This window comes from Gymnodraco acuticeps, unplaced genomic scaffold (genome assembly GCF_902827175.1).
Source record: "Gymnodraco acuticeps unplaced genomic scaffold, fGymAcu1.1, whole genome shotgun sequence".
Classification (NCBI taxonomy): domain Eukaryota; kingdom Metazoa; phylum Chordata; class Actinopteri; order Perciformes; family Bathydraconidae; genus Gymnodraco; species Gymnodraco acuticeps.
In genome coordinates this window covers 680,898-708,852 of record NW_022989979.1, presented here as the reverse complement: position 1 = coordinate 708,852, position 27,955 = coordinate 680,898, and the positions used below count along the sequence as shown (strand labels likewise).

The 27,955-nt window shown below is 41.9% G+C and overlaps 3 protein-coding genes across 5 annotated transcripts; 2 read left to right on the top strand and 1 right to left on the bottom strand.

Annotated features, from left to right (window-relative positions):
* Position 1: 1 nt before the first annotated feature.
* lias (lipoic acid synthetase) lies at positions 2-7,698 on the bottom strand. Its single transcript, XM_034211738.1, has 11 exons — positions 7,543-7,698; positions 6,559-6,734; positions 6,128-6,221; positions 5,426-5,506; positions 5,160-5,316; positions 4,588-4,645; positions 2,751-2,879; positions 2,013-2,158; positions 1,786-1,856; positions 1,564-1,675; positions 2-922 (listed from the first exon to the last, which is right to left on the bottom strand). The coding sequence occupies exons 1-11, from the start codon at positions 7,624-7,626 to the stop codon at positions 861-863; spliced, it is 1,170 nt and encodes a 389-aa protein (XP_034067629.1). The 5' UTR covers positions 7,627-7,698; the 3' UTR covers positions 2-860.
* Positions 7,699-8,054: 356 nt separating this feature from the next.
* On the top strand, positions 8,055-12,229 carry rpl9 (ribosomal protein L9). 2 transcript variants are annotated; one of them, XM_034211680.1, is made up of 8 exons: positions 8,055-8,133; positions 8,747-8,793; positions 8,898-9,013; positions 9,320-9,415; positions 9,964-10,096; positions 10,224-10,304; positions 11,473-11,602; positions 12,066-12,229. In XM_034211680.1, exons 2-7 carry the CDS (start codon positions 8,748-8,750, stop codon positions 11,577-11,579), a joined length of 579 nt encoding a protein of 192 aa, XP_034067571.1. In that variant the 5' UTR covers positions 8,055-8,133; position 8,747; the 3' UTR covers positions 11,580-11,602; positions 12,066-12,229. The 2 variants fall into 2 exon arrangements, with proteins under 2 accessions (XP_034067571.1, XP_034067573.1); XM_034211682.1 differs by lacking the exon at positions 8,055-8,133 and adding an exon at positions 8,255-8,275.
* A 3,320-nt stretch (positions 12,230-15,549) lies between these two features.
* On the top strand, positions 15,550-27,697 carry rfc1 (replication factor C (activator 1) 1). Of its 2 annotated transcripts, none has more exons than XM_034211562.1 (23): positions 15,550-15,646; positions 16,263-16,412; positions 16,510-16,585; positions 16,949-17,065; positions 17,209-17,513; positions 17,701-17,772; positions 18,029-18,106; positions 18,197-18,556; positions 18,987-19,097; positions 19,524-19,703; positions 19,862-19,966; positions 20,441-20,846; positions 21,151-21,266; positions 21,415-21,529; positions 22,807-22,895; positions 23,166-23,303; positions 23,542-23,637; positions 23,734-23,987; positions 24,181-24,298; positions 25,335-25,480; positions 25,564-25,777; positions 26,868-27,053; positions 27,140-27,697. In XM_034211562.1, exons 1-23 carry the CDS (start codon positions 15,644-15,646, stop codon positions 27,236-27,238), a joined length of 3,534 nt encoding a protein of 1,177 aa, XP_034067453.1. In that variant the 5' UTR covers positions 15,550-15,643; the 3' UTR covers positions 27,239-27,697. The 2 variants fall into 2 exon arrangements, with proteins under 2 accessions (XP_034067453.1, XP_034067452.1); XM_034211561.1 differs by having other exon boundaries at positions 18,197-18,565.
* The last annotated feature ends 258 nt before the right edge of the window (positions 27,698-27,955 follow it).

The window sequence follows — 27,955 nt, the reverse complement described above, 5'->3', positions numbered from 1 at the left end:
ATTTGTATGTACATTTTAAAGGTTTATTTTGTCCAAAGAATTTATCGGTAAAATATACGCACTTTTTTTCTCCATGTGTAAAGTTACATTTTTCACATTTAAAAAAAAACTATTGTTTGAACCCAAATTGTCTTTTCATCAGTTACAGATTGTAGAAAAAGTGTGTATCTTTACTTCCGTACTTGGCAAAAAGTCAATTTGTGCCCAACAAACGTTTTTTTAATGTTATAGAATTTTAAAAACAGTGTTCAACAGTGTTACTGTACATATCTTCAGCAAGCAGATGTTAAGTCGCTGCAAAAACCCTCCGACCAAAAGAACCGCTTCATTAAATGTGTCCAGAAGCATCAGACATCAAAGGGCTCATAAACAGAGCTTGGTGAGAGATGAGTGGCTCTGCTCCTGAAGTCCAGGCCCCTGAGGGCGGGGGGGGGGGGGGGATGTGATTTAGCTGCCCCTGAGGTGCAGAGATGGCAAATTACAGCTCTTGTTAACACCAGGTCGTATTTTCTCCTGGCAGCGGTTCATGAACAAAAGCTGCGCCCAGGTTATCTGGAGATCTGCAGCCCTTTCCCTTTGATCCCTCCCTAAAATGTACGACCTGAGTTGTTACGGGTGAACAGGAGAGAACAAAAGCTCAAAAAAGAACAGAACGGTCCCTCTACACTTCAGTACTTCTACACCAGTTGTATTCTCTTGCACACCTTGCTGTTACTACTAATGTTGAACGTTTTTCATGTGCTAAAGCTCACAAAGACTCATTATGGTATAGCAGGAGATATGCTGATGTTGTTATAAGTATGTAGGTATAGGTAGGGAATAAGGGGTCAAGCCTCTAGCAGCTGCTGGTTTGGTGGTTTTCATTCTCCGATGGCGATATCTGTGTTTCTCTTTTTCAGTAGATTCTTCAGAAAGAACTCGCCTGTAAAGATAAAAGACAAAGATAACAAATGATATATATTCTGTCTGACCCATACGAACTTCATGAACAAACACAATCACCTGGACGCATATTATGTTTACTATGACGGTTAATGATAGTTATTAATGTTTCCTGTTGCATTAAAGCACTGGCTAGATTATCTATTTTAGTTTCACAGTTGAAAAGCATCAAAGCCAGGATCCTTTCTAATCATCTTGATTCCCCTAAATGACGAAAAGGCAAATCTTCATTAACTTGTATCATACTACTGCATTATCTTACTGAAAGACATGAACAGCATGAACTCATTTGTATTCAACTTGAATTAAATTGTCAAAATAATGATTATTTTTATTATCAATTCTAAAATGATCGTTTGGAAGCGGAGAGTCCCAGGGTAATGTTTTTAAAACATCAAGTTATTCAGTTTATTATTATTATATAAAACAGAGAAAAGCAGGACATTTCCATATTTGGAGATCTGGAAACAGCATTTACTACAATGTTTGCATGGAAATAATTTCACTGATGAATCGATTATTTAAACCAGCATGCGGTTATTATTATTTTATAATGTAATTATGTCGTCCTGTGCCACTGGATTAAGGTATTTTTTAGGCAGGGTGGAGTGTGTTTCATACCTGCTTTGTAGGAGGATCGCACCAGGGGCCCGCTGGCAGTGTAAACAAAGCCCATCTCATTCCCAACCTTCTCCCAGTGGGCAAACTTCTCTGGAGTCACATATTCGTCCACCTAAACCCAAACACACGTTATCACAATGTGCAATCATTACCAAATGTGCATTTTTATTTCAGTACTGTTACCTTGTATTCTGGAATACATTATAAAGTCTGATGTTTTACCTTTAGGTGGCGTTTAGTGGGCTGCATGTACTGGCCCAGTGTGAGACAGTCCACTTCTGCCTCTCGCAGCTCTGCAACGTCATCAGAACAGTGAGTCAGGAAATTGGGATTCAACGGATTTACCGTCATATGAACAAGTTCTACTGTGTAGTTGTTGGCAATGACAATCTTAAGTTCCAGGCTCTTCTAACATCAACATTTAGTAAATAAGTAAATAATGTACACACCAGTCATGGTGTTGTGTATCTGCTGGTCGGTCTCGCCCAGTCCCAGCATGATGGATGTCTTGGTGAGCACAGAGGGTTTCACCTTCTTAGCGTGCCTCAGGACACTCAGAGACTGGTCGATGTTTGCTCTGGGGTCACGCACAAACCTGCAAACAGATGGACAAAGGGACATCTTGTTTGAAATATATAATCAGAAAGGTAAATTGATATACCCCTAAATTAACAATTTCATTACACATCAAATCCATTGGGTCTTTTCTCTTTTGCACATCTGCAGTTCTAGTGGTATTTATATTAACAGAAATAGCTCAGATGTGCCCCCTACTGGTCAGTGTGTGCATTGACAAGAAACATAAATACAAAAAATTATGAAATATTAATAATGCAGCTTTTACAATTCCAGTATTGTAAAATAACATGAAATGCAATAATAGGGCCACATTGTCAGTGTCACAAACATCATTGTAAACATAGTTTATAGTTCATAGTTTCCTTTTTAGGACAAAAATACTCATTATGCAATTTATAATGACACATCTGTAACATGTTTCCATTATTCAAAAACCTTGTTTTTGTTTTGCTTGATGGCTGAGCACTACAATCAGAGAGCTGATGGATTCACAGCAATCAGGCTTCTCTTAATGTTAAAACTGAGATCAGAGGCTCATCTTCTGACTTCTGCCAATATGTAAAGGACTGGTCAAATACAAAGGCAATATGCTGAGGCACAGTCAGTACCTTTGCAGCTCTCGCACGGTCTCCACATTGTGGGCATACACATCTAACCCTGACAGGGCGATCTTCTCCACTGCTGCCAGGTCACCGCGAAAATCAGGGGTCAGACATTCCACCAGGATGCGGGAGTCCCTGAGATGAGGATGACAAAAGTGCTTATTTAAGGAGGCAAGAGTAAACCCTCTCCTAAAGAAACCCACTCTCAACCCGTCAGATGTTATAAACTACAGGCCTGTCTCTCTCCTCCCGTTCCTGTCTAAAACACTTGAACGCGCTGTCTTTAGACAACTCTCCTGCTATCTCCATCAGAACAACCTTCTGGATCCGCACCAGTCTGGTTTCAAGGCAGGTCACTCCACAGAAACTGCCCTCCTTGCTGTCACTGAGGAACTGCACACTGCTAAAGTAGCCTCCCTCTCCTCTGTCATCATCCTTTTGGACCTGTCTGCTGCATTCAACACGGTGAATCATCAGATCCTCCTTCGCACTCTCCAAGCACTTGGAGTTTCAGGCTCTGCACTTTCCCTCCTCACCTCATACCTCAAAGACCGCACCTACAGGGTTACTTGGAGAGGGTCCGAGTCCGACCCTTGTCAATTAACTACAGGGGTCCCTCAGGGCTCTGTTCTTGGTCCCCTCCTCTTCTCCTTGTACACAAACTCGCTCGGATCTGTCATTAGCCCGCATGGTTTTTCTTACCACTGCTACGCTGACGACACCCAATTAATTCTGTCCTTTCCCCGCTCAGAGACCCAGGTCGTCGCACGCATCTCTGCTTGTCTAGCTGACATCTCTCAGTGGATGTCTGATCATCACCTCAAGCTCAACCTTGAAAAGACTAAACTGCTTTTCCTTCCGGGAAAAGATTGTCCCACTCTTGACCTAACAATCAACATTGGCACCTCTGTTGTTTCCCCGACTCAGACTGCAAGGAATCTGGGTGTGACCCTAGATAACAACCTGTCCTTCACTGCAAACATAGCTGCTACAACCCGCTGCTGCAGATACACGCTTTACAACATCAGGAGGATGCGTCCCCAGCTGACCCAGAAAGCGACTCAGGTTCTGGTCCAGGCTCTCGTCATCTCACGCCTAGACTACTGTAACTCCCTCCTGGCTGGTCTACCTGCATGTGCCATCCGACCTCTGCAGCTCATCCAGAATGCAGCGGCTCGCCTGGTCTTCAACCTTCCTAAATTCTCCCACACCACGCCACTCCTCCGCTCCCTTCACTGGCTTCCGATAACTGCTAGAATCCACTTCAAGACAATGGTACTTGCTTACCATGCTGCGAATGGATTTGGCCCTTCCTACATCCAGGACATGGTTAAACCGTACACCCCAGCACGTGCACTCCGCTCTGCATCAGCCAAACGGCTCGCTGCACCCTCGCTGCGAAGGGGACCCAAGTTCCCATCAGCAAAAACACGTGGGTTTGCTATCCTGGCTCCTAAATGGTGGAATGAGCTCCCCATTGACATCAGGACAGCAGAAAGCTTACTCACCTTCCGGCGCAGACTGAAAACTCATCTCTTTCGACTCCACTTCGAGCAATAGAACTATTAACAAAGCACTTATATACTAATAAAGGGCTGGCTTATCTAAAGCCAGTTGAGTAGCACTTGAAATGTTTTTGCTCTATGAAGCCTGATGTACTTATATGATTCTGTTTTCTTCAAGTTTGTATTTTGTTGGTCGAACGCACTTATTGTAAGTCGCTTTGGATAAAAGCGTCAGCTAAATGCAATGTAATGTAATGTAATGTAATTTATTCCCTTTGCACAGATTTTTAATTAACTAAAATGTTGAATCTGATTCCAAAAAGGATGAGAGATCATACCTCTCCTTCAGGTTGGAGACGGTCTTAGCAAAGTGCTCTGCCCCTCCATCAGAAATGTCTGGAAATTAAAGGAAAATGTGACTTAATAGAACATCCCTGCTGACAAAACTGTGTGGACATTTATATTTTTGTAAACCTTTTTTTAAATCTAATCAAAGAAATGCTGTATTCTGAGAAATCTGAAAAAATAACAAATGTTTTGAAAACATATTTTGTGGATTTATAAGTCACCTGACTTGTTGGAAAACACAAATGTTTCATTGTAATTGATTAATAGTAAAGCTTATATGGTATGTTACTCACAGTGTGTGTTGTTGACATGAGTGCAATAGAAAGTACTTCAGTAAGGATACTGCCAATAAACCCAGCCTGTACATGAATCTTATAAAAACAGCAGTTTAACTGATTCATCCGGATTACATTCCAATGTAAATTCCAGAATAAATAATAATTGTACATCAGCCTCTCTTCCAGGTTGTTTCCTTGAAAAATAAAGGTTTCATAAGCAGCAATAGTGTTAAGCAACACCTGGAAAATAATTAATTAAATGCATTAAGTTAGGATGCCATTACCATCTCTATCGACGGAGGTGAGGACCACGTAGTCCAGTCCCCAGGCAGCGATGGCCTTGGCTGTGTTGTAGGGCTCGTTGGGGTCCAGAGGTGGAGGCCGCCGGGCCGTCTTCACAGAGCAGAACCTGCACCCCCGGGTACACGTGTCTCCCATCAGCTACATATAAAGAGAGAAAACCTAAGTTATCAAGGCCGCAGCTCGTTTTTTCTAATACCGTCAGGAAAATGCAGATGCAGAAGATGCCACAGTGAGCCCGGACACTTACCATGATGGTGGCTGTGGCTGTGTTGTACTCTCCTCCTCCCCAGCACTCCCCAATGTTAGGACACCTGGCCTCTTCACACACCTGAGAGAAAACACACACACACACACACTTTTTAGGTGCACAAGAACTAACATAGGATTAATGTTGGCTTGTCTCCAGTGTCAGAAACTATATATAGATAGCACCTCATATAAAAGCCATTTTAGGGTGCATTTGAAAAATGTGATGACCAAGGTAAAACTCTCTTATCAATTGAGGCCATATATTTGAAGGATATAGTTGTAGGAAACACTTATTTTGCGTATGTTACCATGAAGTCTGAGTGACTAACCTCATTTAGCTTCTAGCTAATACATCTGCAAGTCCAGACTCAACATTAGCAAACCACCATTCTCCGTTTTCATTAAATGTAAAAAAATGTTGAGATTATTTCCTTTTTAAACAAAAAGGTTGTTAAAATGACTATTTGACATATCATACCATGGGGAGGCAGAAACAATACCTGAAATGTATGCTCTGACAGGTATGAATAAAATGTGTTCAATCAAAAAATAATAAAACATTGTATTCATTTGTTTGAACATCCATCAAATGATACAGGAAAAGCAAATGCCCCCTCTCCAGTTAGAAGTGTCAGCATTCATTACATTTCTCCGCTCACTTTTGCGTATACTTCCTTTAACTCGTCACCTGTCAACTTACTGTGTGCAGGTTGAGGTCTCTCAGAGTGTTCTTCAGTTTGTTGAAATTTTTCCCAATGGGAATCTCCGTCTTCAGCCACGGAGGAAGACGCAGCCTGTCACAAAACATTAGCAAAGTAAATCACTTAATGATGTCTTTTCTCTGTGGATAAAATATATATGTCACTGCATTTAGATTGAAATGAGCAGAAGTTCAATTTCAACGAGCAAATGTCAGATGTATGAGGATTTACATGGGTAGCATGCCATTACTAAATATTACCATTCAAGTTATGACAGCAAAACCACTCAGGCTTGAAGTTGACCTATCATAGTTAAAGTCCGTTAGATAAGTGTTGGTCTGATCTGGTCTTTGAACCCTTCTGATAACACTCATCACTCACATGGAGAAACTGAAAATGTGTACTTTCTCACTGCTGCAATATGTCTCACCTCGCTCCCTTGTCTCTCTTCAGGTTCCCTTTGTACTCGACCCACTTGCTTTTCTCGGATAATTCCCCAGAAATGAAGTCCTGTAGGTCAGGCCCATCTTCACCCAGAAGCTCCTTCTTTCTGTCGGCCCTGTCCGGGGAGGACTTCGCCGCAGAAGTCACAGTGCTGCTGTAAACCTGCAGAGGAAGGACCGAGTGTTAGTTAGAGGTGGAAGATATACTCATATGTTGTACTTAAGTCAAAGTAGAAATAACACAGTCTAGGAATACTAGGAAAAGTCCTGCATTCAAAATGTTACTCAAGGAAAAGTACAAAAGTATTAGCGTCTAAAGATACTTAAAGAAGTATACTCATAATGCAGATGGGCCCATTTCAGTCATATGTTTTGATTATAATTATCGATGCATTAAAGTGTCATTAAAGCTGGTAAAGGTGCGGCTAGTTTGAATGACTTTGTATACTGCAGGGTAGCTTGTGAATTTACTCCAGGTGTAACTAAAAGTCTTATTTAAGTGTTGATTATATTTCGTATTATTAATCCAAATCAGTAAAGCAACTAAAGGTATTATATAAATGTAGTGGAGTAAAAGTACATGATTTACCTCTGAATTGTAGTGGGGTAGCAATACAAAGCAGCAACAAATGGAAATACTCAAGTAAAGTACAAGTCTCTCAAACATATACTTAGGTAAAGTACTTGAGTAAATGTAATTAGTTTCTTTACACAACGTGGTCACTGTTGATTACTATACATTACAGTATATACAATCCATGTTAACAATACAGTCAGTAAACCATAGCTTTTATTTGAGGAGTTTTATGAACAGCCTTCTAACTGTCACTACAGCTGAGTAAAAAAATATATATACCTCACGTTTCTTCAAGGCCTCTGACCAGCAGGCTTACTATACTATTATTAGCCGATAACAGAAACACCATCATACCGTCAGTGTTTGTAAAAATTAGAGCAGTTAAAATACTCACATGTGTGATACATCTCGGACTCATCCACAGATGATTTGTGGAGTAACGTCCGGCGACACAACAGCTTTGTTTGAGCAGCGCCATGACTTTAGCTACAAGCGACTGTCATTGAAAACAAACCTCCACAATCGGCTGCTTTGGTCTGGTGATGCGTTCATGTGAATAAGGCAGATTGGTGAGAAATAAATATCTATTTTTTGTGTGACTTGGGGCGTTCATGATTATTCCAACCTTGATTAAATACGCTTAAAGAGTTATTTATTATATTTGTATAAGAATTAGTAACAAACCAGGTATATTGTAAGCAAGAAATAAAGATATTAAAAAGGATTGAATTATTGAGATGGCATAACAAATGTATACAAGTAAAGACAGTTGAGTAATTAAAATCATTGATAATAATAAAAACAATTTTAAAGACACACAACTACTTTTCTGTGGTCATTTGTGTGTTTTTCCAATTTAAAGCTACAATATTTTACGAATTGTGTTGGTTCGTCAATCGTCTATTTATGCCTGATGACGGCACGTACGTTCTCTACATTTGCGTCGTGACGTCCTTCCTTCCCCCTTTCCTTTGCTACCGGCGAGGTGAGGATAGCTGAAAATTATTCCCCGAGTTTTATCTAACTCCATCTGTGTCAATTAAACATGTTTGTGGCTTAACTGTGAACTAACTGATGCAGGCAGTGTTATTGTACACTACATAAGCTGTATTTTGGCTAAACGTTAGGTGTGTTAAGAAATATATTGGTTGTTTTTCATCGATACCGCTGTTTGTCTGAGGCCTGGCTGCCATGTCCCTTCTCAGGGCCGCAGCTCGTTTAACTATATTATGTTTTTGGAGTGCAGTATTCTTGTGGTTTCAGTTGTTAATTACTCTGAGTATCATGTTTTAGAGTTGGTCCTGTTTTGGGTAACACTGGTGTCACTGCCTAATGTATCTTTCCCTTAGCATTAGCACAAATGCTAGTTGCGATAAAGCAGTATGGCTGTGCTGAGATGCTCATACTGTATTTTACAATGACCACGTTTTATTGTTGACTTAAACATAATCCTGTAATGTTAAGCACAACATGACGGGTCAGCACTGGATATTTTGCACCCTGTCATTATAGAAGTGTAGCTGTGAAGATGTCGCATAATAAATGATGCGAACAAGTTTCAGACCATAAACTCACATGTTATCTTTTCGTTTTTACAGAATGAAGACCATTCTCAGCAGTCAGACTGTGGACATCCCCGACCAGGGTAAGAAAGATGATTTGTGCACACTACCAGGATCATTCCTGAGGTACATGCGTTTTTAACCTAACTTGTGGAGTGTGGTTTCTAAACGCTTTTTCTCTTTGCAGTCGAGGTGAGGTTGAAGGGGCGGACAGTCACTGTCAAGGGGCCCCGTGGCAAACTCGTCAGGGAGTTTAACCACATCAACCTGGAGCTCAGTCTGCTGGGCAAGAAACAGAAGAAGGTAAGGCTGTTTGGGCTGTAATGGAAATGTGTAGGCACGATAACATGTCTCTGGGTGATCATTGAATGGATTACCAGGACAATTTAAAGATAAGAAATTAAAAGAGATGCGAAATGTTGTAATCTGTTTCCCCCAGTGATGAAGTGTTATTGTTAGCAATTCTGATGTTCAGGTTTTTTGCTATTGTATCTCAAAATGGCTCGTAACAAGTTAAAAAAGCAAAATTCCAGAGGTTTTCCAGTAATCTTTCCAAAAGCTTTTGATTAAAGACAAGGAGACTAATGTTATTCGTGCTGTCCTCCTCAGCTTCGTGTGGATAAATGGTGGGGTAACAGGAAGGAGTTGGCCACGGTCCGCACCATCTGCAGCCACGTCCAGAACATGATCAAGGGAGTCACCTTGGTGAGTACAGACCCATTTAAAAATGTTTATTTTCTGATTCATATTGAACTTCACCTGGAAAATCTATTTACTAACTCTTGATCTGTCTTTTAATGAGTACCCTGTGTTGTGAATGCATGACGTTTTAACCAAGGATTAAGTTATAAACTGTTAAAGAAAACATGCCACAACAAACTCAAAGGCCGCTGTATGTTTGCATTTCAAAACTGAGACTGAGGGAACAGAAAAAAAACAATACAACATGTGTGCAATGTTTTTTAAACAAGTATGTCAATTTTTTTAATGTAAATATTATTACTAACGATTCACTAGTGTAGTGGAGCTGTTGTACAATTTACAGCACAAATTCTCTGAGAATGAATAATATTGGTATACTGAAATATCCCCAATAAAGAGTTGTATCAGAAATCACATCCTTACAGATCGAGATCAGATCCAACTCCATAATGGGATAAGCATGTACTGTAGTCATTGTGTCTGTGCTGTCTGGCTGGCCATTATTGGTTTAGTTTTTGTCTGAATGCATCTCTGGTTCTGTCTGACTGCAGGGCTTCCGGTACAAAATGCGCTCGGTGTACGCCCATTTCCCCATCAACGTCGTCATCCAGGAGACTGGAACTCTGGTGGAGATCAGGAACTTCCTGGGAGAGAAATACATCCGCCGCGTCCGAATGAGGGCTGGTGAGTCTGCTGCAAGTTATCGAAATATTGTGTTTTCTGTCAAATATTGAGCTACATGTACTTTTTTGTATGTTTCTCGGAGGTGCAGGCTGTATCCCATTCTGAAAAGTGAATCTCTTTCCTTCAGGTGTGAACTGTGCAGTGTCCACTGCCCAGAAGGACGAGCTGATCCTGGAGGGAAACGACATTGAGCTGGTGTCAAACTCAGGTAACTGCTCTTTCTCTACAGCTGAACAGGTTGTTTTTTAAAGCCATTTTCCTTTTACCTAGCCTTAAGCAAAACTCCAGAGTGAAACCTTTTCGCTTTTGTCAACAATCACTGTACATTTTTTAAAGATGCCACCTGAGAGGTATCTAGCAGGTTAAATATCCTGACCCGTCTGCAAGTCCAAATCCTGATTTATTGGACCCCCTGTCGCAGACCACACTTGTGTTACACGTTATTAAATGACCAACAGGATCCCTAATATACTTTCAGTTAAACAAAGCTGCCTTCAAGCTTGGTTTAGTCTACTTTCAGATGTAAACAAAACACCGGAAATCTGTTGGTGACATGAGGGCGTCTGATTGGCTGCTGCCTCTCCCCAGAAACGGCAGCTGTTAGTTTTATCAGTGTCTGATCCTTTCCTCGTCCTTGCTACAGAACTATTATATTCACTTGAACATGAGTTTGACACTCTTTCATTAAATGGCGTGAGTATTTTATGCTACCATTTAAAAGTAGAACTCCCTCTTAACATTTATGGTTCACATATATTTTTACGACTGACATGTCAGAGCGCTTGATGGTTCTTGTTGCAGTTTAAAGCGGAGGTTGCATATGTTGGGAGTAATTCAGCAGAAATAACTTTAATTATTTTTTTTAGAGCTCTGAACGAAACAATGCCTCAGATATACCTTTAGACCCTCTGACTTCAGCTGTTTCATGTCAGGAATGAAGTCCATTGGGACATTGAAGTTAACAGAATATTACAGCACATTTACACTCTGACAATTACTGGAGATCTTAAGCCTGCCCCCCCCCCCCCCATGCCCACTGCTATACATTAGTGTTTCGGTAGGACCGAGGTATGTGTGTTGGCCTCGTACCCCAGTGCATTGGGTTTGTAATTGACTGCTTGACTTGTAGCTTTATAAAGGATTTGGTTAATTATGATGTGCATGGTAACACACAACCAAATGAAAGCTGAAATGCAAACATGTCATTATTTAATTACAAATGTGAAATGCAAAGCCAAACGTGTCATTATACCTGTCCCTCCTGACTCCAGTGTTCATTCCTCATCTCTAGTACCCTTCCTCAGTGTTCCCTCTGACCTCCTGTGTAATCACTGTGATCCCATGTGACGTGTTATCCCAACTTCCTTTTGTTCCAGCTGCTCTGATCCAACAGGCTACCACAGTCAAAAATAAGGATATCAGAAAGTTCTTGGATGGTGTTTACGTGTCTGAGAAGGGAACAGTAGTGGATGCCCCTCAGTAAAAAATACATCTGCACTCATTGAGGTTAGACTTGCCGTCGAAGCCTCCCTTGTGTTCTCATCGGTTTCTCTGTCTTTGCACGTTCTTTCTGTTGTCTCTGGTGATGCAACATGTGTCTCTTTTTCAGTTTCAAAGCTTCTCCATGTTTTCCCTTTAATCTAAAGGGCTATACTGTTTATCAACTAATCCTATTTGAAGATTTAGCTTGTTCATAAGATTTCAAATTAGTGAAAAGAAAAGCGCTCATTTTTCTGTTGTGATCACATACCTCCAGCATGGTTTCACTGAGTCTATTCTCCCTCAGCTTTATGGTTTGTCTTAAACCCAAACCACTGCATGCATCTATAATCCGAGTTGTTTTCTAAAACACAAAGCCTATTTAGGAGTGCTCATGTCCTGCAGGCCTTTCAGCATGTTGTGGTAACATTAGGCTTTCCTCTACCCTCATGTGATCGTCCCTTCACACTCTCCTCTGTTACATTTTCAGCGGCCTTGATCCAACAGGCCACCACGGTCAAAAAGAAGGACATCAGGAAGTTCCTGGACGGAATCTATGTGAGCGAGAAGACCACCGTGGTCGAGCAAGATACTGAATAATTGTTCACTATGTCCTTATGACCAATAAAACTACCAACTTTTCCAGCCAATCTCTTCAGTTGTTTTGTTCATTTGATTTGCTGCAGGTCAGTCGTTGAGCGGGAATACATTTGAGAAAAGCCATTCAGCTGAATGAGCTTTAAATAGTATTATGCTTTTGTTCAACCTCATGACTTACAATGGTTATACTGCATTCATGGGAGTACATGGAGGTGGTCAATATGTGGATTGACCCGTATCAGAATACATTATTCCATAACTTCCTAGTATGTCAAATGTGTGCACCTATAAAGCAGTAAAAACATCACATTTGTTTGATCAATAAGTGTACTTTTTTACTGACTAGTAAACTTCAGAGAGACTTGCAGAACGGTTTGTTTCAGCCTTTATTTTTGTCATAGATTTATTTTGTTAGCTCTTTTACAGGTGCTCAAAGACGCTTTACAGATATAGTGAAAAGAACAACAAATAAATATATAAAGTTAAATAATACAAAAACAATCGGACATTAAAAGCCAGATTGAAGAGGTGAGTGTTTTGAAGGTGGTGAGGTCAGTGCAGTCTCTGATGGGTTGGGGGAGTGAGTTCCAGAGGGAGGGGGCAGCGACGGAGAAGGCTCTGTCGCCCCAGGTCCGGTGATTGATGCGGGTGGGGATGGATAGGATAATAATGCATCAAAGGCTACAGTAAGCTTGTGCTTAAAGCAGCATTTCCATGACTTCAGGGTCCTTTAAAGGCTGAGTCAGTGGGCTGCCTTGACACAGATTGACGGAGGCAGAGTGTTACAACGTATGTCATCCCAGCATTGTTATGTAAAACATCATCATTGTGCAATTTTTAATCCTTTCTTTTTTTTAGATTCAATTTACAACTGTTCATTAACTTGCAACATTTACAAAAACAATCCTGCCTTCAGTACGTATTATTATAATAAGCTCTCAAACTAAGTGTGATTTACCCTCAGAATTGATCTGCAAACAGCACTCCTTTAGGTTGATTCGGACACCATTCATCATAATACATAGACCATCACCCTAGAGCCAAGTCAATCCTGGAAGACAGAAAATAAAGATTATATGTAATGAAAAACTTTTAATATTTGTATTCTGTTGGCACCACCAAAACCTTACGTCTTGGCAAGCTGCTCCTCGAACCCACGCTGGTTCAGAAGCCATCTGCTCGGTGATTATACTCAGCGTAGTTATGGATGGAGGCAAGGTTTCCTCCCAGGCTCTGACAGCATCTACAATAGAAGAATATTCTAAAGCAATCTAAATCCATATATTCATACTTTTCTACCTCAGACTTAGCCCAACTCCTTTTTTCTGGTTCAAAAAAAGAAACGGCGATCACCATATGTAGTCCAAGAAGACAACCTCCTGAGCGTGGTGCTTGACCTTTGGCCTGACAGAGGACGGTGGTTTTTGAACCCTCGACAGCAGGCCCCCTGACGTGAGAAGTGCTTTCTGAGGACAGACATGAGAGTGGGTCACATTTAATCGGAGGCAGGCAGTCGCTGTGTCTGTTTTTACAAATGAGTGTTTAATCCTTTTATTGTAAAAGGCCTGAGTGACAATACATCACATTTAATTAATTGTGCCTATATCAATATGCACAAGAAGAGGGTCTCTAAAAATGCTCTAAAGAGTTCAAATAAACACATTTCAATTGTATTTCCTCCAGAAGGGCAGCTCAGCGAAAGAGGGCACTTTAACCTCTTCTGTAAAGCACATTTATTTTGTTAAAGCTTTCAACTATGGTCAAAAGCTGAGATCGCGGCTACTGCTATTCTGCTCATCTAAAACTAGCTACCGTTACCTCAGGTTTAGCTTGGTTTGTGTCTCATTTAGTCATGTGGAGAAAAAGCCTTAAACACTTAATGAGTAATTAGGTGAAAAAGTGATAGTAAAATAAATTGTATCTGCAGTTAAGACCTGACTCTTCCCTTGATGTCTCCTGCTTTAACTATCAATGTCTGGTCTCTCTTACAATTTAAAAAGCTATGTCAATTTTATCATTATATGGAATCATATCCTTTAAATAGTAAAACAATTACCAAAAGCCAGATCCCATTCTTACTTATCTTTGTTACTTTTGTGTTGTAGGACATCATTAATGCATTTGGTTTGCATATATGCCAGAATATGATGCATTTAATAGTTCAATAAAGGTTTGTACATGCTTTTCTGTGAAGTTAGCTTCAACAATAAAGGTTTGCTTTGATATTACTGCACACAAAATGTATCAAGAGATACTCACCATTAGCTCTAGTCAGAGCCATCATGGCACAAACTAGTAGAGACACAGTCAGCATCCTGGTTGATGTTGAAAGAGCTGATGTGATAGTGATGAGAGAAAAGAGAAAGAAATGAGGCTGAGAGTAAACCTCCTGGAAATATATCTTCTCTGTGTCAGCCTGTACTTTGGCCTTCATGTGCAGCCTGTTGAACCAGACATACATCAGTTTGAATACTTGTCCACAAATCAAAGCTCAACGCACTATTTTTTTTATAAATCAAATATGTTATGGGATTGTATGTTTTCAAGGTCAATGCTCTCTTATCAAACATTCACCCTCTTATTGTGTTTTTTCAAGTTACACAAATAAAAAAGAAATGTACAGGAGTATTTTATATATATATTTAATTTTGAAGGTCTGAAAATGTTTTACCTCTTTTTATACAGAGCATATCAAAGTGTCTCAGGTACTCAAAACCCTTGTCTTGCATTTTAAATAATATCTACATAGGACCATTTCTTATTGTATATTTAACATATTGACTCGGTATGAGTTTCTAAATTCAACCCTGAAAGGTACAAACTATACCGAGTCTGTCTTGGAACAGTCTGCAAAAGGAATACAAGCTGAGCAATTTGGTTTCACTAAATGTTTTTAAAGCAAGGATAGATGCTATCCAATCGGAAACTGTTGGAACCTGTAAATGTTACTAGCTATGTAAACTGTAGTCGCTGTAAATATGCTGTATGATGTCCTTTTTGTTTTTCTGTTATGTTTAAACTTTATATGTATCCATGTGGAACCTACTTGCAGCAGGTCACCCTTGAAAAAGAGATCAATGATCTCAATGGGATTCACCTGCATAAATAAAGGTTTGAAATGAAATGAAATGAGAACCTGGCTGTATTCATGTGAAATTCCCCAATAAAATCAATAAATTGCCAGTCTGGTAAAGTGGCTTGCTTTTGTTTACATATATAAGGGTTATAATACTGCACATTTGCTCCCAGCTTTATGAAATGAGTGTCAAAAAAGCAAATATTAAGTGAGGGTTTTATAAAATATATTATTACAAAGTACACATTTGTTTTCGAAAACCACGCAACTGACGCACAGCAACAGACTCCCGGTTGTGCGTCATCTCCAGGCGACAGAATCCAGCTTCGCGCCAATCAGTTGTGGGATTTCATTACTTTTCTGACCCTAAACGGCGAGGAAGCCTGTCAATAATGGTACGTGACACATTTAAAGCTATTTATTTGCACTTCTCTGTACGCTGTCTTCGTAAACACCGTGGTTGCATAACGCCTAAAGTAATCCTGTTGTGTTGTTGAACCTGCTCGCTGCTGCTGATCCTGAAGTTAAGTGTGTTAGCTGCAGCTAAAGAGGAAACATATTCAGAAATTAATTAAAGTTAGCGAGCAACACATACTCATATTTTGCTCTTTTGTTGTGTACATTTACATTTGCATGCTGATTTGTTAACGCAGTTCAAATGATGCACATTTAGTTGAAAACAAATATTTTAACTGCACCATAGCATCAATTTGCATCCAATAAAGTGTTGTATATTCCAATAACAATTTGTCATTATTTGAGGATATAACTAGAACTGCAACTAATGCTCTGTTTGATTATTAATTAATCTGTAGACTATTTTCTAGATTCATACTTTCCTCCATAAATAGTGTAAACGGTCCCTCCCTTTTTTCAGAGTCCAAGGTGATGTCTTTAAGTGTGTTCAAAGATATTCAGCAAAGGAGCAGGACATCTGAGAGGCATTACTTTCTGTTTGCTAGAAACTAGAACTAAATAGTTAAAGGACAGGACTTGTGTTTGTGCAAACAGGACATCAGGCGGTTCTTTGCACCGACTGCGGTGCAGAAACCAGCTTCAAATGGAAACATCAAAACAGAGGAGGAGAAGAAGAAGAAGAAGAAGAAGAATCCTCTCTCTTCAGACGAGGAAGTGAAAAACAAAAAGAAAGAGACCACCAAGGCAAGAACATTATGCTTATCTCCCACCTCCTTCCCGTAGTGGTTCATCTGTTGCCTCATCTTATTGATCAAGTTTAATTGGGGTTCATATGCTTCAGGTGAAAAGCTCCAAAACACAGGAGAAACTCAAGGATGGTGACAAAAAACGGAAGAATCAGATAGTCATAGTGTCTGGTATGTATGATCTTTTCTGTTTTTAGATTTTCTCAGACGCGGAGGGATACTGACTTGTTGTGAAAAGTAACTAAAATTCTACCCCTGGTATACGCTCATTATATCACGGCTAAGAACCAATCAGATTGCTTGATTTGACTTGTCAGTTTTATGCTACTGCATAATTCCCATGATGCACTGTGCTGCTGTTTGTGCCTCTTGTATGTCATAATTACATGTCAGGCACAAAGCATAGTATCTGTTTTTCAGGGGACACAGTTAGTTATTTTTCATCACTAATTAGGGACTTTTTGATCAGCTGTGATGGAAGGTTAAACACATTGCTGCGTATTCGTGGTGCATCATGTTTTTCTTTCTGCTCAGACTCCGACGACGAGGAGCCAGTGAGAAAGTCAAAGAAATCCCCCAAAGAGAAACAGAAGAAGAGCAAATCAGAGACGCCTCCCAAAAAGGACCCTGTGCAGTATGTCTCCGAGACAGGTAATGGGTCCATATCAACTGATATCCATTACATCATTTATTGCCACATTTGTCTTGATGGCGATTGAGGACATTTCAATGATTATACACTTGCTCTCTGGATTTGCCAGTATTTAATAAGACTTTTTTGTTTTTGATCGTAGACTCAGACAGCGACTCATTTCAGACCCTGAAGAAGGTCTCCAAAACTAAACCCAAGCAGAACGGCACGGCCAAACAGACAAAGTCAGACGCTCGCCCCGGAGCCAAAGAGGGACTGAAGTCTCCCGTCACTCCCTCCTCCACCAAGGGGAAAACTGCGGTGAAGTCTCCTCCTACACCCATCACCCCTAAGTCAGCCCCGCCTCCTGCCCCCAAACACACTCCCACTTCAGTATTCGACTACTTCGGCAGTGCAGCTGTCCAACGTTCAGAGAAGAAGCTCGTAGCAAGCACCAAACGAAAGGCGGTGAGTGTTGTTAAATGATTGTGTCTTCTCACCTCATGGCTTTTTCATCCAAACTGTCAGGATTTGTGGCTTCCTGAGTATCAACCACTCAACTCTACTGATAACAGATTTTTTCAGTCTTTCATTAAAGTATGAAACCAGGATCCTTTCACAACAAAGTGACCTTGTAAATGTATCTTCTCCTCAGCCAACTCAGGACACAGATGATCTGAGTGATGAGCAAATCGCCAAACAGCTGCAGATGCACGAGGACATGGAGGTGGGTCGATCACCATACAGCGGCTCGTTCATTGCACTCGGAATTACAGAGGAAACAAGTCGATTGGTTAGACTATTGACCAAAGACAAGTCCTTATATTCAATATTTTGTGTATTTGTTAATGTTTTTAAGTCACTTTTGAAAGTTAAAAGTCATTATAAATATTTTGCTGCTCTGACCAAACCTTTTACAACTGATGTTGTTAAAAAGTAAGCTTATTGTTTTTTTTTTAATTTCATAATTTGTTCTAACTCAGCTGGAGAAGCAGGTCCATGAGGATGAGGAGTTTGCCAGAACTCTGGCCATGCTGGATGAGGAGCCTCAAGCGAAGAAGGTAATTAAAAACAACAACACAAAGACATATCCACCTTTTGATTTTCACAAGTGTCATTAAATAGGATTTTGTGCATGTGTCCTCATCCAGGCTCGTAAAGGCTCTGATGAAAAACCAGCCCCTACCACACTACCTAAAAAGAGCAGTCCGGATTCTGCTGCGGGCAGCCTGAGCAGTCCGTCAAAGAGCAGCCGCAGAGGCAGCATGTCGGAGGATGCCATTAGTCCCACCCCTAAGAAGAACCCCGCCTCCGTCAGAGCCAGCTCCAAACTGGCCACGATGAAGAAAGAGCAAGAAGAGAGAGATGTATCGTCAAAGAGCAAAACAATTATTTCACCATCAAAAATCAAAATCTCCCCCAAAAAGGAACCCCTCGCTTCTCCGAGCTACGAGAAGAAGTTCACTCCCAAAACAGGAACCACGGTTAAAACGTCTCCCAAGAAACCAGAGGTGAGCAAGGTACGTGTTTACCTTTAAACTGCATTGTATCATGTCATGGTAGAGATTATTAATCAATCCGTTTATTTATTTCTTCCATCATAATTAAACATTAGCAAAAAAAAACACATGTATGTGTACACGACATCTATCCAATATATGTAATTGCTTTTTCTCTAAAGCAACTTGTAAGTACAATCAAACATGAAGATACATACTTGGAAAAGCATGAATCCTGCAAGTACATGAACTTTCCATGATGCTACTGCATTAGCTTCAAATCTAGTTAAGTGCTACAAATAGTAATGGAGAATTGGTTTTTCCTTTTCTATTGGCCTAGGTGCAGTCATAATGGATGAGTGTTCTGTTTGCGAAAGAAGCTGTGATGACTCTGTGAGATTTGTTTTTGTTTGATTTAAAACAATTATAATAACCCCATCAGAGCACGAGTACGAGTCCTGACGACGCAGAGAAGAAGAAGAACACGGCAGCTTTCAGGAACTTCCTCAACAGGGACGGACCCCGAGCTCTGGGCTCAAAGGAAATCCCTCAGGTAACACACAGCGGCCTTCACACCGTCTACCATCTTTCCTCAAACTGCCTTTGTTTGGTCCTTTATCGTGGTGTGTGTGTGTGTGTGTGTGTGTGTGTGTGTGTGTGTTGTGTGTGTGTGGTGTGTGTGTGTGTGTGTGTGTGTGTGTTGTGTGTGTGTGTGTGTGTGTGTGTGTGTGTGTGTGTGTGTGTGTGTGTGTGTGTGTGTGTGTGTGTGTGTGTGTGTGTGTGTGTGTGTGTGTGTGTGTGTGTGTGTGTGTGTGTGTGTGTGTGTGTGTGTGTGTGTGTGTGTGTGTGTGTGTGTGTGTGTGTGTGTGTGTGTGTGTGTGTGTGTGTGTGTGTGTGTGTGTGTGTGTGTGTGTGTGTGTGTGTGTGTGTGTGTGTGTGTGTGTGTGTGTGTGTGTGTGTGTGTGTGTGTGTTTTCCAGGGTGCTGAGAACTGTTTGGAGGGCTGTGTGTTTGTGCTGACGGGGGTCATGGAGTCCATGGAGAGGGATGACGCTAAATCCCTGATCGAGCGCTACGGAGGCAAGGTGACGGGCAACATCAGCAAGAAGACCACCTACATGGTGCAGGGCAGAGACAGCGGAGTCTCCAAACTCGAGAAGGTGACCCCCCTGATCCAGAAATACAAAAAAAAAATTCTGTAGAAAATATGTGTGATTAATTTAACTTGAACTGTTTCCTAAGTTATAGACATTTCCCTACATTAGTTTTTTTCTTGGATCTGTCCTTTGACCTATATAGTTTGTGGCTTTGTGTTCAGGCGGAGAGTCTCGGGACCAAGATCCTGGATGAAGATGGTCTGTTGGAGCTGATCAGCACCAAACCTGGAAAGAAGTCCAAGTACGAGATCGCTGCAGAAGCCGAGGTACGCTCTCATATTTTTACTTTAAACAAGCTGTTCACAAAGTGATTTTGTCAGCAGTGGAATAGTTGGAACCCAGAAGATGTAAGAATATGAAACATCTGTTCTTTACAGTCAGTCGTTTTAATTATTGTAAGAAATAACAACAGTTAGGGCGATTCATCAAATGCCCACTTAGTTGACTGATGTTTAATGGCTTCGCTCAAACAGCAGCTCCTAATCACAGCTGAGTAGCCTCACTTTATTTACTTTATTGTTGTTGTATTTTTCTCTTAAAATATTAATTTAGAGGCACTGTATACAAATACATGCCTCTAAATTAATATTTTGTTATTTTTGGCTCTTCACTTTTGCTGTAACAATGTACATGTCCCCTCTTTGGGCCACATCCAGGTATACTGATTCTGATACAGAGCCTATCTGTTTGTTATAGTAGCAGAAACATGCCATTTACTTTCAGTTGATCTTGACTTTTAGAATAAAGCCTCAAAGACCAAGACCCCCCCCGGCAGGACTTCAAAGAGCACCCCCACATCTCAGAAGATCTCTCCCTCTAAGGGTAACTCCCGCTCCCCTCACACCCCAAGCCCCTCAAAGACCGGCCTGGCCTCGGGCCGCGGCGCCGGGACCCGAGGCAGAGACACCCCCCCGGGGAGGGGCTCGGCCCACACAGCCCGGAGGGAGCTGGGCCTCTCCTCTTCCTCAGCAGCCTCCCCCTCAGAGAAAGGGGAGGACGCCAGCCTGCTGTGGGTGGACAAGTACCGCCCACTCTCTCTGAAGGCTGTGATTGGCCAGCAGGGAGATCAGAGCTGTGCCAACAAGTTGGTCCGCTGGTTGCAGAACTGGTACCGACACCACGGCAGCGGCACCTCCAAACCACCAGGTAGCAGACGGTTTATCGTGTTGTGTTTTTAGGTGTGAGAAGTATTCCGAGTAATGATAACAAATCATCTTTTCAAAGCAAAGTTTATTACAGTTTTTGTAAAAACTGTGTGAAATGCCCTTTTAGTAATCAGATCACAATTCACATTACAGTCCGTGTGGTCAGACTTATTTCATATAAGATTTGATCTCTGATTCAAAAATGTTTTTGAGGGTAGGAATGCAGCTTTGCTCCTCTGAGTCTTGCGGGTGGGAAAAGTCAGTCAGTTATAGTTTAACATGAAACATGTTTTGTTGCTGTGTAGTTGCAAGGTTCGGTAAGTTTGGAGGCGGCAAAGATGACGGATCAGGATTCAAAGCTGCTCTGCTCTCTGGACCCCCGGGCGTGGGGAAGACCACCACAGCAGCCCTGGTCTGTGAGGTCAGTATAAACACACAGACTTAGTGTTTTTAGGTGCTTTTCTTCCCAGTCTGTATCTGATTATTACTTGCCCCTTTGACAAATGTCTTAAACTTAAACATATTGCTTTGTCTCTGTTTGACTAAACAGTTTGTGTGTGGTCCTGCAGGAGTTGGGCCTCAGTTTTGTGGAGATGAACGCCAGCTGCACTCGCAGCAAAAGCAGTTTGAAGGAAGTCGTGTCCGAGTCACTCAACAACACGAGCATCGAGGGCTTCTACAAAGGTGATCCGTCTTTACAGTTGTTTCTCTGTTCCAGTAGCGACACATCCAGTGGTGTAGTGGGGATTTTTTTACTGGGTGGACGGGGAGACACTCGTGAACTGGGGGGGAGAACACTGTGTGTGGACCCCTGTGTCGCCTGTCAGCGCAACTTACATGATGCCGTTTAGAAACTTTAGACAATATAATAATAAAGGGCGGTGCCGGCCGTCAGCGAACCGATCCGCCCTTTCTGCGCGACTGTCACTCAAATGCGGGGTGACAGTCTCAATTTGTGGGACGCGGGACAAATAATGAAAATGCTGTGTGTGCAGTCCTGCACAGTGCGACACACACACACACACACACACACACACACATGCTTGAGCTACGTTTTTTTTATAATTACTGTGAAATCTGCCTATTATGTTTTCGTCATTATTACAACAAATACACACTTGCAACTGATAACACTGGCAATGATTCTATATGTTTTAGACTATTAAAAAAAAAAATCATGCTTCAAATAAGTGGGGGTACGCCGTACCCCCGTGTCCAACGCCCACTACACCACTGGACACCTCTGAACCAACGTCAGCGTTTATTCATGGGCTGGTTTCTGAAAAAGGTGTACTTATGTTGCAGCGATGAGAAGCATTTTATTATTAATGTAATTAATGAGAGGACTGCAAAGAACAAAACTGACAACTGTTAGCATTTTGATATGAAGTTTGCTAAAACTAAAATAGCGTTACGGTTGTCAAAAACACATATCCAGCCTTAGAATTAGATACCCATGCTTTAGAAGTGTGTTATCACATTTAGTTCTAAATGTTTCTGAAATGAAAGCTTGTTGCAAGAGTCATTTAAAGGCTGTGATTTCTACAGGATGAGGTGTCACTTACGGCCCGTCCACACGGCGGCGTCGCTTTGCCTCCGTTGCTCGTGGTGAAGGTTGAGAAAAGTTCAACTTTTCAAGCTTCATATCAAATCATATGCCAGTACAAGCTCTAGCCAATCAAACCGCCTGCTTGTGTTTCCGGGGCGGGAGATTCATGTGATCGGTTGTTGGTCGAGCTTCAGACACGCCCGCTTCGACGCACGCTGCCGTGTGGACGCTGCGTTACTGTCGATAAAGCCGATAACTCAAGTATAGTAATGTTGCATTTTTGCCATTTTCAAGATAAGGTTTTACCTAGAGGTAAAATAATGTTCTCTTGGAGAATCAACACAGCATACATTTGTCTAGCATCTAATTGAATATGATGTAGTGTGTGTAACTGTTGTTGTGTGTTTTGTAGGCACATCTCAGAAAGTGACCAATAAGCACGTCCTGATCATGGATGAGGTCGATGGCATGGCCGGCAACGAGGACCGCGGAGGAATCCAGGTAAAGAAATAACACATTTCACTGACCAGATTCTCACGTGCAAAATGAAAGGTGTGGTTTAAATTTAAAAAATGGTACTCCGGATTTCCAGAGACATGTCCAATCAGAGTCCAATCAGACATGTCTGATTGGTGACGAGACTACTGTCGGTTGTTGTTAATGCATCTACAGAAACAATGACTTTAAATGAACTGCTCCTCGAAGCTGTAGCAGCAGGGGACTGAAAGCAACAACCGGCTGCATCATGTTTCTTGTTACTGAACTCTGCAGGAGATGATCAGTCTGATCAAAACGTCAAAGATTCCCATCATCTTCATGTGCAACGATCGTAACCACATGAAGATCAGGTCGCTGGCAAACCACTGCTTCGACCTGCGCTTCCAGAGGCCCCGAGTGGAACAGATCAAGGTACACACACACACACACACACACACACACACACAGGGCTGAAAACCACCTAATAATATTATTCATGTCATGAATGGAGACAATGAGACTTGGATATATGCAAAGAGTTGCTAATAACTACACACAGCAGAAATAGACATAAGTTGCTGACTATCTGTACCCTACTTTTAAATTAAATTGGTAAAGTGAACACTCAAATGTTAATATTTAAATGTTCCTACACCTACTTGCTTTTCAGGGAGCCATGATGTCCCTTGCTTTCAAGGAGGGAATCAAGATCCCCCCTCCAGCTCTGAATGAGATAATCCTGGCCTCCAATCAGGATATCCGACAGGTAAAGGAGACAAAGCATCATTAATAATCTCTGAGGTTATCTCTAAACCCCCCCTCGGCCTCCCCCCTCACCATGCCGGCTCTTTTCTTTCTCCAGGTGATTCACAACCTCAGCATGTGGTCGGCCAAAGACAAGGTGATGACGTACGATCAGTGCAAGACGGATGCAGCGAGCGCCCGCAAGGACATGAAGATGGGTCCGTTTGACGTCTGCAGGAAGGTGTTCGTCTTCGGGGACGAGACCGCCCACATGAGCTTCATCGACAAATCCGACCTTTTCTTCCACGACTACTCGCTAGCGCCGCTCTTCGTCCAGGAGAACTACCTGCACGTTCGGCCAAAGGCTGCGGGGTGAGGGGGGCTCGCTGTGTCTGTGCTAAGCTAAGCTAATTGCATCCTGGCTCTTCCTAGATTAATGCTTAAACCACAAGAAAGACGTTTATTTTCTCAATTCTCAACCAGAAAAAAACCAATATTTCCAACGGTTAGACTTTTCCTTTAACATCTTTGTGTTTTGTTCCTCCTCCTCCTCCTCCTCTCACAGTGGGGACCTGAAGTCCCACCTGATGCTGCTCAGCAAGGCGGCCGACTCCATCTCTGACGGAGACCTGGTGGACCGACGGATCCGCTCGGGGCAGAACTGGTCCCTGCTGCCCACCCAGGTACACACACACACACACACACACACACACACACACACACACACACACACACACACACACACACACACACACACTAACAAGTGATGGGAGAATCATCTTTTTAAATGTATACATTTGCTATGTTTGACTGTAATTGATATATCAGCTTGTCTGTGGGGTCGTAACAGTTGATCCATTAACATGTATATTTGTCCAAAGAGGTTCAACGCAAACATTTGCATACATGTAATCATTGTGTAGGCCCTTTGTGGGACTCTGTTGTGTATTTATGGAAACCTTTTTATGATTAAACTGTGACTTTTTAGTTTTTTCACGACATACTATTCTTGGTCTTTGTTTATTATCACTTTGACATTTTTGATGGCATGCTCTACCCTGATATCTTTGACTTTTTGACTAATATAAGATAAGATGTACTTTATTGATCCTAAATTGGGAAATGTTTGCGTTGCAGCAGCATCAAAAACAAACAAGGGATTGCACATAAATAGAAATGAGTTGAAATAAACAATTCTAAAATGTAAACATCTCAAAATAGAAATAAAACACCATTTTAAAAAGTAGAAAATATACAGTAGACCGTGAAGATAAGAAATGTATAAACTGACAATAAAACACTATTGTGCCAATTTTCAGTTAACACAATATAACAATTTATTTGACAAACTAAACCATGACTTCAAATACTCCACATATTCCTCATTGTGTGTGTGTGTGTGTGTGTGTGTGTGTGTGTGTGTGTGTGTGTGTGTGTGTGTGTGTGTGTGTGTGTGTGTGTGTGTGTGTGTGTGTGTGTGTGTGTGTGTGTGTGTGTGTGTGTGTGTGTGTGTGTGTGTGTGTGTGTGTGTGTGTGTGTGTGTGTGTGTGTGTGTGTGTGTGTGTGTGTGTGTGTGTGTGTGTGTGTGTGTGTGTGTGTGTGTGTGTGTGTGTGTGTGTGTGTGTGTGTGTGTGTGTGTGTGTGTGTGTGTGTGTGTGTGTGTGTGTGTGTGTGTGTGTGTGTGTGTGTGTGTGTGTGTGTGTGTGTGTGTGTTCGCAGGCTGTCTATGCCAGTGTGTTACCTGGCGAGCTCATGAGGGGCTACATGAGTCAGTTCCCCACCTTCCCCAGCTGGCTCGGCAAGCACTCCTCCACCAGCAAGCACTCTCGCATCGTGCAGGAGCTTTCCTCACACATGGGATTAAAGTGAGCCGGCCTTCTTCACTGTCCTCTGAGTATTCACTCGTTGTAGTCGCAGTATCTGACTGTCCTCTGTGTGGCCCCTGCAGGACGATGAGCAGCCGGCAGGCGGTGAACCTGGACTACCTGTTCTACCTGCGCCAGGCGCTGCTCAGCCCGCTGCAGAGGCTCGGAGCGGAGGGCGCCGCCCAGGCTGTGCAGCTGCTGGACGACTACCAGCTGGTCAGGGAGGACGTGGACAGCATCATGGAGATCAGCGTGTGGGGGGGGCAGCCAGACCCCTACTCTAAACTAGAGTCAAAGGTTAGCAGGAGTCTAAATTGTTGAGATTGGATTGGAAACGCATAACAAATTATACCAGTTATTCCAGCATCTATCGGAGTGTCAGTCTGCTTCGTCCCTCTATACCAGTGTTTCTCAAACTTTTTCATACCAAGGACCACTTAACCAATAAAAGAATACTCGCGGACCACCTAACTCCACAAATATCCAAAAACACATTGTTTTTTACAAATCGCCTGAAAATGGTACAAACAAGTGGCCACATGTGTGATGAAGGTGTTGCGCTGGGCTATATCATGCAATTGAAAGTGAAACTTAAGCTCGCTCCATTGCGGAGATATTCCCGCGAGAGTGCGGAAAACTTAAATTAATTAATTTATTTCAAATGGGAAATTTTACCAATATACTCACGGACCACTAGGGGGCGCTCACGGACCACCAGTGGTCCGCGGACCACACTTTGAGAAGCACTGCGTCTATACCTATAACACTATATACACTTCCTAACCTGTTTAATTGTTCCATCAAGAGCAACATAAAAAAGTGAGTGTTTTTAGAGAAATCGGGAGCAGCAGATTTAGCTTTAATAACATTAACGAAGCGAGTTGATGTTTGAAATGTGAACATGTTCCTAAGCTTTTCTTTATTCATACATGCTGTTTTGTGCTGAGCAAGTAGAGTGAACACATGACATGTTGTCATTGGAGCAATTATGAATTTAAAACAATAATTAGTATAGCAGCTTCTATTAACAACTTTTTTCACTTTTGTTTCAACAGCAAATCACAGAGGCTAAAATTGTCACAGATTAGAAATGTTTTTTCACCTTTGCCGATTTGCACCCAACAAACTCCAGAGCCAGGTTTTCATCTTAAATAGGTCTCACTTGACGCACAACAACTGTTCTCTATCATTTGTTATTTTAACTGTTCTTCACAACCTCAAATAAACTGGTTACTCCTTAATAGATTTTAAATGGTCAAAGACGAGCACAGCTCATAGCATATTTGTGTAGGTATATAGAGCCTATATTGAATATTGCCTTTTCACAAGCGATATTGTGAATGGGGGAAATAAGAGTGATTTATTGCAACATTTTGTCTCCTCTCAGGTGAAGGCAGCGTTCACCCGGGCCTACAACAAGGAGGTCCACCTGACGCCGTACTCTCTGCAGGTCGTGAAGAAGGGCCGCCGCGGGGGTGGGGGTGCGGGGGAGTCGGAGCTGGGAGCGAAGGAGATGGACAATGAAGCGCAGGAGTCTGAGGACGAGGGCGTCAAGTTGGACGCCATGATCAAAGTAAGAGCATCAACAAGCTAACATTCACTGCGTGCAAAGCGCTGTGTTCATATCTTCTAACGTCTGTGCGGTGTTCCTCCCTGCAGCAGAAGAAGGGCAAACCTATCAAGAAGGAGACGAAGGAGAAGAAGGAGAAGAAGGAGGCTTCTGGGAAGGGGAAAGGCAAAGGAAAGGCCAAAAAATGAACACGGTCCTGCTCTGCCCCCCCCTCAGCCCCCTCAGCCTGTTACACTCTTTCTCTGCACTTAGAGACCCTCTGCTGAGCATCAGTGTGTAGTGAGTCGGGTCTTAACCTCCGCTGGGAACTCACTCGTCCCTCCTCTTTGACTAGATGGCTCAGAAATGTCTTTCCACTTTTTGTACTTCCTGTCGTTTCACTCAGAGTGTCTCTATAATGAACAAATGTATAATGCCAGCTTGTATCATGTGTCCTCTGTAGTGACGTGCGTCTCATCAGGAGGTTAGAGCATTTCCACCGTCATCAGTTAGTGATCCAGGAGTGGAGGCTGTAAATAATGTGACTCGGATGTACGGGACTTTTATACAGAGACGCTGTAGCTCTGCGGTTAGCACTGAGCTTCCTGTAAAGTGCGATTTTGTAAAAAAAACTATTCATGAGGATAAATAGAGAAATATGTTGGTCATATTTGTCTGTGGTTGATTTCTTTATCAGACCCTTTTTAGAAAATGTTTTAGGCTGGTATTACGTTTTATTTCAAATCAGATGGATGACACTTATATAGAGATGTTCACAGATACTGTGACTAAGCCGCTCAGAGGATAATTCACTCTGCGAAGCAACGTGATGAAGGGTTTAACTACAAATCATTATAAAAAACCATCTTAATGATCATTTCTAAACTCCTCCAGAACATAAAAGCCCGTTTGAATCATCTTCAGCC